At 40.7% G+C, this 10,870-nt stretch overlaps 1 protein-coding gene across 1 annotated transcript; it reads left to right on the top strand.

The window, feature by feature from the left end:
- On the top strand, window positions 1–10,839 carry LOC146325139 (kelch repeat and BTB domain-containing protein 12-like). Its single transcript, XM_084719989.1, has 10 exons — window positions 1–147; window positions 2,460–2,684; window positions 2,831–3,012; window positions 3,927–4,059; window positions 4,926–5,159; window positions 5,907–6,265; window positions 6,360–6,633; window positions 7,572–7,719; window positions 7,852–8,049; window positions 10,253–10,839. The coding sequence occupies exons 2-10, from the start codon at window positions 2,514–2,516 to the stop codon at window positions 10,399–10,401; spliced, it is 1,848 nt and encodes a 615-aa protein (XP_084576115.1). The 5' UTR covers window positions 1–147; window positions 2,460–2,513; the 3' UTR covers window positions 10,402–10,839.
- Window positions 10,840–10,870: the final 31 nt, after the last annotated feature.

Below are 10,870 nucleotides of genomic sequence, written 5' to 3'. Positions count from 1 at the left end.
GGCAGCAAATAGCACAGAGCACAAGACAGATCTGCCAGTAAACAAAAATACAACAACCTGTGAAGAGTAAGTTTAACATATCAAATCTGACGTCATCAAGTCAGAAACTCCTGAATCCTGGCCCTGGGTAGCCTCAGGACACCACTGGTATGATAGTTGTTGGGTTTTTTTTTTTTTTTTTTGCATGTGCTTAGCTTAAGTCATGCTAACATGCTACTTCTCATACTTTGAACTGACTGTGCATGTCTGTGTGCAGTGAGGAGACCAGTTTAGCACACCCACTAACAGTGTTACTGTGGTCTGCATACATGTGTGGGGCAGCTGCTGGAACCAGTTAAAGATACTGGTCAACATGGAAAAGACAGGCCACTACGAAGAGAGTAAAACCATTCAGTACCTCTCTTACACCATCTGAAAGAAACCCCTCAACTGTAACCTTTTACTGTGTATCATACATTAGCCTGTAGTTAAATAATACAAAATATCAGATGCATCTTCCTGATGCTGCTGCCTTTGTGCAAGTTGAAAAAATAATAGTACTAGTATAATAATAATAATAATAATAATAATAATAATAATAATAATAAGAAGAAGAAGAAGAAGAAGAAGAAGAAGAACTTTAGTTCTAGATATACACATATATATATATATATATATATATATATATACATATACATATACATATACATATACATATTTTATGTAGTTCCTACAAAACATAGTTACAAAGTGCTTTACAACAGAGCAAACAGTTAAAATATTAAAAGATTTAAAAGTAGTGTATAGTAATATAAAGCAAATACTTGTGGAATAGTTCAATAAGATAAAAAGAAACAACAAATAAAGAAAAAAGATATAGACAAGTAGACACGGTGGATTTTACCTGTACTCCAAACAACCAAATGTACATTCCAGGTATTTGTAACACAGTGACCTCAGGGATCAGTGGCAGTAATCTTGTGCAAAACACCTTTTAATGATTCATTCAGTAGCTGAAACCTTACTTGTGCGAAACATCCTGCAATGATTCATAACAAAGTGTCAAGGATCCAGTTCACTGAGCGTTGTGTCAGTCTTCACTTTGGAAAACTTTTCGAGGCTTTTCATTCGGAACAGATGAGTCACGGTTTAAGATCAAATCACACAAACATTACAAAGCTAATTTCACAGGGAAAGCTAGTGTTTAGCTTTAAGTTTTCTTTGAGTTTTCTTTGATATGGTCAGATTATAAACCTCAGAATAAAATGGATTTTCAAAGTAAAAACAATACAACACATTGTTAAGGATGAAACCAGTGGTGGGCTTCTAACTCCTTATAATAAAGCTATAACACTTAGGGTAAGGGTACATGAATTATCATTAATTCATGCATAGACAGTATGAATTCATTTATGTAGTACTTGAAAATATTGATAGTCCTGCACAAAGATTAATAGTATCTTATGTATGACTTAATGCAACAACTAAGATATTTCACTACTCATGATTTCTGAGTTATTATTAATATTCAACTACATGATAAAGTAATGAAGAAGTAATGCTTAGTTAATCATGATTACAGTAATGTTTACTGGAATGACTGGTCAGGTATTTTTGCTCTGTCTAGAGGTGTAAATATAGACAGGGCAGCCAGTGCAGTTGCACTGTGGCCCATGGGGTGAAGGTAGGCCCTCCAGTGTGTGAAATGGAGAAAGGGCCTGCAAGTGATAAAGATTACCACTTCAGAAATTCACCAGCATTCAAAGACGGATTCACATTAAAGTAAAATGTTGAATTTAATGAATAATTTTTTATTTTCTTTGTCAAGATGATGCATGAACAGTAGCTAGTTCAGGCTGTACAGACGACCACTGTTCTTGCAGCAACACAGCAGATCAGATTCCATCAGCATCATTGCTGCCATCAGTGGTTTGTGAACAACTATGCAACAGGTAACGTTAGGATGGCAACGTATGTGTGTGTGCTTCATAACTAGTAACTACTGTGCATGCACTGGGGCCAGTCATAACTACCTTATGCCACTGGTCCTGACCCTGTAAATTCTTGTACATTCCAAATAGTTAATGTACTACATGAATGAAGTTGTGCTCTTTCATGCATCAGTATGTGTGAATTCATGAAGATTCATGTAATGTGTTCACACACTATGTCTATTTGGCGGCTCTCACTATGTTTCAGATGAGTTGTGAGAAGTTCCACCAAAGGGAAAACTCCCCCATAAACTTCCCAGATGGTTTAAGTTATATAACTGTCTGATACTCAGGAAGGTTACATCAAATGATTTCACCAAAAAAAGACTAGAGAAAAACATGAATAAAAAACAGTGAAGTAAAACATTGTTATTTTTCAATCCCAAGTACAATCCTTTTACCTTTATAAGACATACACATATCATTTGCTTCGTATTTGTATTTGTTTTTCGTTTTTCCTGCCCCATTAATCATACCACACTTCCACAGGGTGTATTCTCTCTATGCTGACCGGAGTGGTGCAGATATCCAGTGCAGCGGTCTATGGATGCACCGGTGCTGGACTCTGCTCAGGCAGAGCATGGATCACTTCTACTCAGGCAGCTGGATAGGATGAGAGCGGCTGAGGAGCTCACGGATGTCCTGCTGCTGGCAGAAGGGGTTCCCTTTCCTTGCCACAAGGTGGTGCTGTCTGCTTTCAGTCCTTACTTCCAGGTAGAGTGGCAACACTCAGTTATTGTGCTGATAGAGGAAAATACAGGATGATGCAAACTGTGTTCAGCAGAACTGTTAAAATCTGTTGATGATGCAATGAGGCTGTAACTGTAAAATATTCCATTATTTTGGTGAACTGTGTCCAGGCCATGTTTACGTGTGGTCTGAAGGAGACCCGGGGAGGAGAGATTCCTCTGAGGGACACTCCAGCTCAGAGCCTGGAGCTGCTACTGGACTACATGTACCGAGCTGAACTGCCACTGTCCAATGACAACATCCAGGGAGTGGCTGCTGCTGCCTTCCTGCTACACGTAGACGGAGCCTTCAGGTGGGCAGTGATCATTATTTATTGATCATGATTCCATTAAACCAACATCCACAAGAGTTATTTCACGTTTTTTGTTAAATACTTGACTCTGAATGGTCAATTACAGCATTCTGACCATTGCTATAACGAACAGATCATTGGGATGGACAAAACTGACAAAATCACTTTTAAATCAATTTATGTGTCAATTAATGATTGTTTGTTCAATAACGATGTAATAATGTACAATGAGCAGGTTGTTATTGTGAAATAAACCCTGACAGGGTGGTGCAGGACTCTGACATGAAGTATGACTTGCTCACTGTACATTACTCCTTACTTGTACAGCCTTCTTCTACATTAAAAGGCCAGCGTAAAGGATTTAGTGACATCTAGCAGTGAGCTAATAGATTGCATGACCTTGCATCATCCTCACCTTCCAAGCATGCAGGACAGGGGTCAGCAATGTGTGGCTCAGGAACCACATGCAGCTTTTCTGGCCCTCTCTAGTGGCTCCCTGTGTCAGACACTTTTTTTGATGGCCAAAAATGGCTCTTTTGAGAGTAAAGGCTGTAGAACTCTGGTATTGGAGAACCTATAGTGTTTGTTTTGGTTGTTCTGCATTACTGTAGAACAGAGAGACTGGGGGAATGACATTCAGCAAAGGGCCACAGGCAGGAGTTGCTGCAGAGGACTCACAGCTTCAGTACATGGGGCAAATGCTCTACCAAGTGAGCTACCTGGCCACCATTATAGTCAATTTATGCCACATTCTGCCAATAAATCCCTGTAAATCTTACACACTGGACCTTTATAGTGCATAAAGAATTGACGTAATCTTATTCTCTCTGTAGTCAGAAGAGAGGGTAGTATGTTTGAAGAAGAAATTACAACATATTGTTCCCATCACCATCACTTTGTTGTTGCTGCTTCAGGTTGTGTCAGAGCCACATGGAGGCCCGTATGGACCCTTCCAACTGTGTCGGTCTGTACCACTGGGCCAGAGACCTGGGGGCTACTGCTTTGGCCGACTGCGCCCTGAGATACCTCTGTCAACACTTTGCACAGGTGAGGCATTCAGCACAAGTAGTGTCAAATATTGTCTCAGTTAGTGTTATAAATATTTATTATTGACTCCAGGAAAGAAGCTTATAAGGTTTGTTACTTAAGTTTTATTGCATTTCAGAGCAATTATTTATTGTCTTTACTTTGCATCATTGTGTGCTGCCTTCCCAACAACTAGACAGATTTCAACATAAATGGATGGGACAATAATACATATAAAAGATGATCCTGGGTGTATCTATCAGTGTATATCGTGCAAGACAATCATAACAAGTTGAAAACAAATTTAAAGACGTAACAAGATAAAACAGACAAGAGAGAGACTCGACAATGGAGAAAAGTTGCTTTGCACAGAAACAGCTGGGAGAAATGTCCTTTAGAGGGCTATTTTTTAACTTTTATATATATTGAGCAAATTTCAGAGCCTGTATCTTTCACTTTTACTTGAGTTGAAACAGTACTTCTACTTTTAGTAAGTAAATCAAAATCAAATCTGTACTTCTGCTTGAGTAAAGAATGTGTGTACTTTTGCCACCTGTTTTTGTCAAGCTGCATTACATTTTTATTAGTGCAAAATGACATAGAGAATTTGAAAGATGAAATAACAATGGCAAATAACCCACAAGAACAACAGCAGCTGACGGTGATATTCATATTTAGATATATACTTATGAAGATGAGTTTTCAGTTACTTAATGGTACCACAAGGGGGCAGAAGTCACTTGCAGTTTTTGTACAGTGAGGCTTTGGGAATTGCACTGTTGATTCAACACAGATTTTTACTACAACACTCTCTCCTACCATTCTCTGTTAACAGTTTTTCCTTAACTCAGTCGTTTCCATTGATTTCCTCCTTTCTTTGTCTTAAGGTTTGCGAGGAAGAAGAGGTGCTGGAGCTGGATGCTCAGAGTCTTGGGGATCTTCTGGGTTCAGATGACCTCAACATATCTCAGGAGCAGGTTGTGCTGGAGCTGGTGCTGCGTTGGGTGGAGAGGCGAAGGGGGGACTTGCAGAGTGAAGCTAAAGCTGTGGAGTTGCTCAGACGTGTCCGGCTGGAGCTCGTGGACCCTGGATTTCTCCGTAAAGCCAGGAGGAGAAACCCAGTGAGAGACAGGGGATGGGACAATTCGCCCTAAAAACAAAAATGCAAATTTTCCCTGTAGCCTGTTGTGCGATTCATCCATTTAGGTTGTTTTGGTGTGTGTTTCATGTAGGAACTATTTTCTTTCTGCAGTAGAACCTACCAGAACTTATGTCTTTTCTACTAGAAAGTTTAGTTTAGTTAGACATTGTCAGGGATAAGACAATAAAGTCTAAGACCTATTTCCATCATCATCCTTGATGTTCCAACAAACTATTCTTGCCACAACAAGGAGGAGCCAGCCATAGTTTTAAATTTATAAAGGCACAGGTTAGCCACCCTGGCTCTGGTATTGTGATTGTGGATTTCTTCCAACACCTGAAAGTAGTTGTAAAGGTATTGGGTTCTGTCCTCAACCTGAAGCCATTGGAGCTGAAAGAGGTGAGACCAGAGCAGTTCCCACATGAAACTGTTCACAACAAAGTCTGTGGATTATCTTGAGAAACCAGGTCATGAGTTTTGGAAAGAGCCACTGGTTTATGTATTTTTCGATGCTTTGAGCACAACAAGCCGAGAGCCATTTAGTCCCATTATAAGAGAAAGCAGGCATCTCTATTGGTGATATCTCTAAAACTTTGCAACTCACACCAAAAAAATCTAGATGGATAAACAGCACTACAGGCAAAGTAGGAATGTTTGATTTTGAGATGAGACGTTTCCTTACATATTTCCTCACATACTTCAGTAGATTGATAAATGAATCTTCCAGGTGTTGCTGCGGGATGCTGAATGCTTTGGGATGATTGACGCTGCTCTGCAGACCTCAGGTCTCTGTGAGACATCGGCTCCACCTCGACCGGCCCTTCGTTACGGCATGGAGACCAAAGACCTGCTGCTCTGCTTGGGTGGGGTGAATCAGGACGGAAAGCCAGCCCGCCGTGGAGGACTTGCTGACCTCAGTTTTTGCTTTGCTCCCAATGGTAGAAAAACGTACTACATCCCTTCTCCACTGAGGGGCTGTGGAGGCATGGGACAGATCACAGCAGGGGCGGTGACACGAGACAACGACATTGTGGTGGCTGTAGAGGCAGAAGATCAACACAGGATGAAGAGGGTGGATATCTACAGGTGTTTATGTGTGTTTTTCATATTCAAGAAATCCAAATTTTTTGAATGGCGCTTCATTCAAAGACCAGATCTGAAATGCTTGTTCATGTTCCAGGTACGATGAATCGGAGGAGAACAGCTGGGTGCAGCTGTGCTCTGCAGCATACAGGGACATGTATGCTTTAGGGCTGCTAGGTGATGCCATCTTTATGATAGGTGGTCAGATGAAAGTGTGCAACCGCTACGTCATCACAGACAGTGTGGAGAGATGGTCACTGAAGAGAGGAGGCAGCTGGCTCAGCTTCGCCCCTCTGCCTCTCCCCTTAGCCTGCCACTGTGTTGTCAGCCTAAAGGAGCATCTGTATGTGCTGGGGGGCTGGACACCGCAGGTACAAAGAGCTGTCAAAAAACACTTTGCACATCAAAATCTACTGCATAGTAGATCAGGGTCCTCAACCTTTTGTAACTTAAGGCCCACTGCTGGTAGTTAGTTCGAAGGACCACCTTCCCAAATACATAAGAAAAAAAACCATAAACTGACAACAAAAGAAACATTCATCAAATTGCTTTCGGTTTAGCATCACAACATGTCATTAGTATCAAGTATCTTGGTAAATTTGTATCAGTAAAGTCTGTTATTTTAAGACCCTGAAAACCTTTTTTCACCAAAGACCATCTTACTGTGAACAGCAGGGTTCAACAAGGGCCAGCCTTGTCAATCAAATTTGATCAATCCACACCTACACAGTCCTGCTGAAGCAGATTTGCTGAATTCTGAGGTGTCGGACTCAATAAATAAAAATAAATAAAAACATCCAAAATAGGTTTAAAAAGCCAAATGTCCCCACTTTCAAGTTCCATAATTAAAACTAGGAGAATAAATATTTTAAATGCTTGTACTGTGCTTGATTTGCACCTTGCATGTCCTCGGTGACTGTTTCTGCTGACTTCACCATTGCATTTAGCATTTTTAACACAGGTCTAGCATTCCAGGCCAATCAGCACAGAGAATTCTCCCGGTCCAGGCCTGCCCTCTAGTGGTAGCATCAACAAAGATTTTAAAGAAGACACTGCAACACCCAGATCAGATCCAGCAACACTGAGAAGCAAAACCTTGTTCCAATAATAATTTCAAACTTGTAATAATCATACATAAATCTTACACATCTTGGCTTTAAATCAGTTCAGTGAGGTAAAGTCAGAAGGTGAAAGATTCAGTGTTTCAGGTTTGACCTTTATTCTTTGCCCTCTGTTGCTGCTCATTTTTCAACTTAGTTTCTTGTCTTTTCTTCCTCCTTCTGTCCAACTCCCTCTCACCCTCCCCCAGCACCAACCAGATGATGAGCCCGACAAGCTGAGTAACCGTCTGTTTCAGTTTGACCCTGGCAAGGACAGGTGGACAGAGTGCGCCAGCATGAAGTACTCCAGGTACCGCTGTGGCACTGCTGTCCTTAATGGAGAAATCTACATACTAGGTCAGACTACAAGACACACTGCAACTGTATTATTAAGAATTTATTCTGTACGAGAAACAATGGAGGCATATTTGTGTGTGTGTGTATGTGTGTGTGTGTGTGTGTGTGTGTGTGTGTGTGTGTGTGCCTCAGGTGGTATAGGATGTGATGGAGAGGACCGTGGACAATCACGTCGCTGTCTGAGCTCTGTGGAGATCTACAACCCGGACACAGACTCCTGGAGGCCGGGACCGACCCTGCCCACATCTCTGCTCTCCCATCGAACCAACGCCTCAAACATAGGAGTAGTGGAGGGGAAGCTCTACCTCTGTGGATACTACAAGGGGGCCGGTCAGTTTGTGAATGTCTGTCAATGATTTTTCTTAACACCTTCTTTTGAGTGGTCTTTCAGAAAAGCTCTTCCTAATAAGTTCAAAGGGTAACTTTGGTATTTTCCAACCTGCACCCAATTTTTCCATGTTTGTGTGTCTAAGTGACTAATGTGGACACAATTTTTGCCCCCATCAGAGTATGTCCGCCTGTTTTTGCCACTGACTCAGACTGTTTTTCTGTCTGAAGACATCATGGAAAAAATCCCTACAGAGACAGACCTTTTTGTGAAAGATCATTTTGTTTAACCAGAAACTGCCAGTTTATCTCACTATTTATTTCTCTCAACTCCTGCACTATTCTGCTCAGCGGTCAAAGTCACCTTTCAAAACCTGTGTCTGCTGCAGCATTTTTGTTTTTTTTTTCATCCATATGTCATGGTTTTTATTGGTGCGTTTGTGATCGAATAACCTTATTCAGTAATGTGCTATGATTTTAAAAGTAACTAAATAGATTACATAGTGTAATGCATACTTGAGCTGATACAATAAACTTTCATATTGTGTTGATTTTAGAGGCGCCTGTGGACAAAAGCTGTAGTTTCCACCAACCACAAAATGTCAAAAGTAAAAGGATTTAAATGAAACTCTTCTGCCTTTTAACTGGCTAATAAATTATTCACTGTAAAATTGCCTCGGAAAATGTAAACACAGGCTCATTTCACCACAACTATAAACAAATAATCAATCTTCTCACTTATGGTCACGTTTGCTCATGTAGGTCAGAGTCATAGTCATCAGTATTAACAATTTATAAGCTCCTTGTAGTGTTTTTAAATAAGAGTAAAATTAGTGAGTAAGAAGAAGAAGAAAAGTAAGATTTGAAAAAGAATACAAATAATAGTACAAGTGCCTAAAAAATGACTTAATTATGTAATCTGGGCAGCTGTAATTTATAACTACCACCCCTGGCAATCACTATCTTTGGTTTGGTGGAAATAAACCCTTAATTTACTGCATTAATGTGAAAATATTTACAATGTTTCTGTACATGGGAGCAGCTGCCCTTCTGGTTCTACCTGCATGGTCTCTTTTAACCAAAATCATGATCTTTTCCTAAACTTAACCAAATAGTTTTGGTGCCTTTTGGTGCTCTCCAACGGTGATAAAATGACTGTTTCTGCAAAGGGAGCCTGGTGGCTTTGGCGAGAGCAATAAATCAGCTGTTTCTGGTTAAACAAAAAGGATCTTAATCTTTAACATAAAGGTCTGTCTCTGTAGGAACCCGTTCCATGATGTTGTTGGACACTTAGACTAACAATCTGAGTTTCTCAGTGACAGAACCATCACTTTTAGTGGATGTACTTCGACGGGCACAATTGCACACACGGATTACATTACTTAGGTCTTATACAGGCTCTGGTCTGGCTGGGTGACCGTCTCAAGGTCTGCTGCACTTAATCTAATCCCCGAGCTTCCTTTTCTGACATTAATGAGTGTATTTCTGTCATCTATCACGTACATTTACATGTCGCATTTCATCATCTGACCAATGCTGGGTTTAAGCTCATTTTAGCCTTAGTCTTTTAGCATTAATATATCATGTACACAGCCGTTAAGTAACTTTACATATTTCAGGTCCTTTTATACAGTTATCAGCTGGAGACAGATTTTTCAGCTTACTCAAGGAGTTAAAGCATTAGCATTAGCTTATATTAACTACCTACACATATGAAATCTGCTGGCGAGAGTCATTTTAGCTGACAAAATCCACAGTTGTCAGTTAAAAATGAGAAGCCTGCCTTTGTTGATGTCTCTGTGGAATTGCAGACCTTCCAATTTGGATATGAAGTCTGCCACCATTATCACTTTAAACAATGTGTAGTGCAAGAATGGAAAACTTGACAGATGTAGCAACAGTAACTAGGACGGTGGGTCTTTTTGCAACCTGTTTTGCAGCTGATGGCTGCAGTGGTCTCAGACGATACTGGACCAGTTTCAAAAATTGTCGTCCCAAGTAGTGACTTACACAAAAAAAACATGGGAAAATAGGGTCTGAGTTGAAAAATACCAAAACTACCCTTTAACTTCAGGCTGAAATGCCTCTTTTTACACATTTTGGGTCTGCGTCAGAGTGAGGGAATGCCAGCTAACTGATGAGGAAGTATCTCTGGAAATTAGATTTTGGTCAGCCATGATTTACATACTTTCTCTCATGACTGCAGGCCGTCATGAGATCATCACCAAGGAGATTTTGGAATTGGACCCTGCAAACAATGTGTGGACGGTGGTTGAAAGACGAGCAGCCATGCATGACAGCTATGACGTCTGTCTGGTGGCTAACCTCAATCCTCGAGACCTCTTCACACCCTAATATATCTCCCTCTGGCTCTGAGCAACAGTGCCAGGAGCCAGGATGTATGGGAAATGAGCTGGTGTCCTTTAAATCTCATACAGATTTATCCACACCTGGCTTCACTGCTGGACTTCACATGTAAAATGTAACCATCAACAAATGCTCATACTCAGACAACAACGTTGTTTAGTCTCTTTGAAAATTACCCATATGACCATCACAAAAACTATTCATCTAAATGTTTCCTCATCTTCCACAGCCATGGTTGAGGCATGGTTTGGTTTAGGAAATTTAAACCACTTGAGTTAGAGTAGGGAGAGATTGTGGTCATGGTGAAAAGAAACCAGTGTTGTCTGTTGGTAGGAAACACAATGCAAACAGCGGTCTCTGGTGTCATACAGCTCCCCCGCCCCACTTCTGACAGACATCATCATCGATAGCATGACCACAGAAGCAGATTGTTACAGAACATGCAGTATTTTGCATT

This window comes from Lutjanus erythropterus, chromosome 6 (genome assembly GCF_056507025.1).
Source record: "Lutjanus erythropterus isolate fLutEry1 chromosome 6, fLutEry1.hap2, whole genome shotgun sequence".
Lineage (NCBI taxonomy): Eukaryota > Metazoa > Chordata > Actinopteri > Lutjaniformes > Lutjanidae > Lutjanus > Lutjanus erythropterus.
This window is presented reverse-complemented; position numbering and strand designations above follow the sequence as displayed.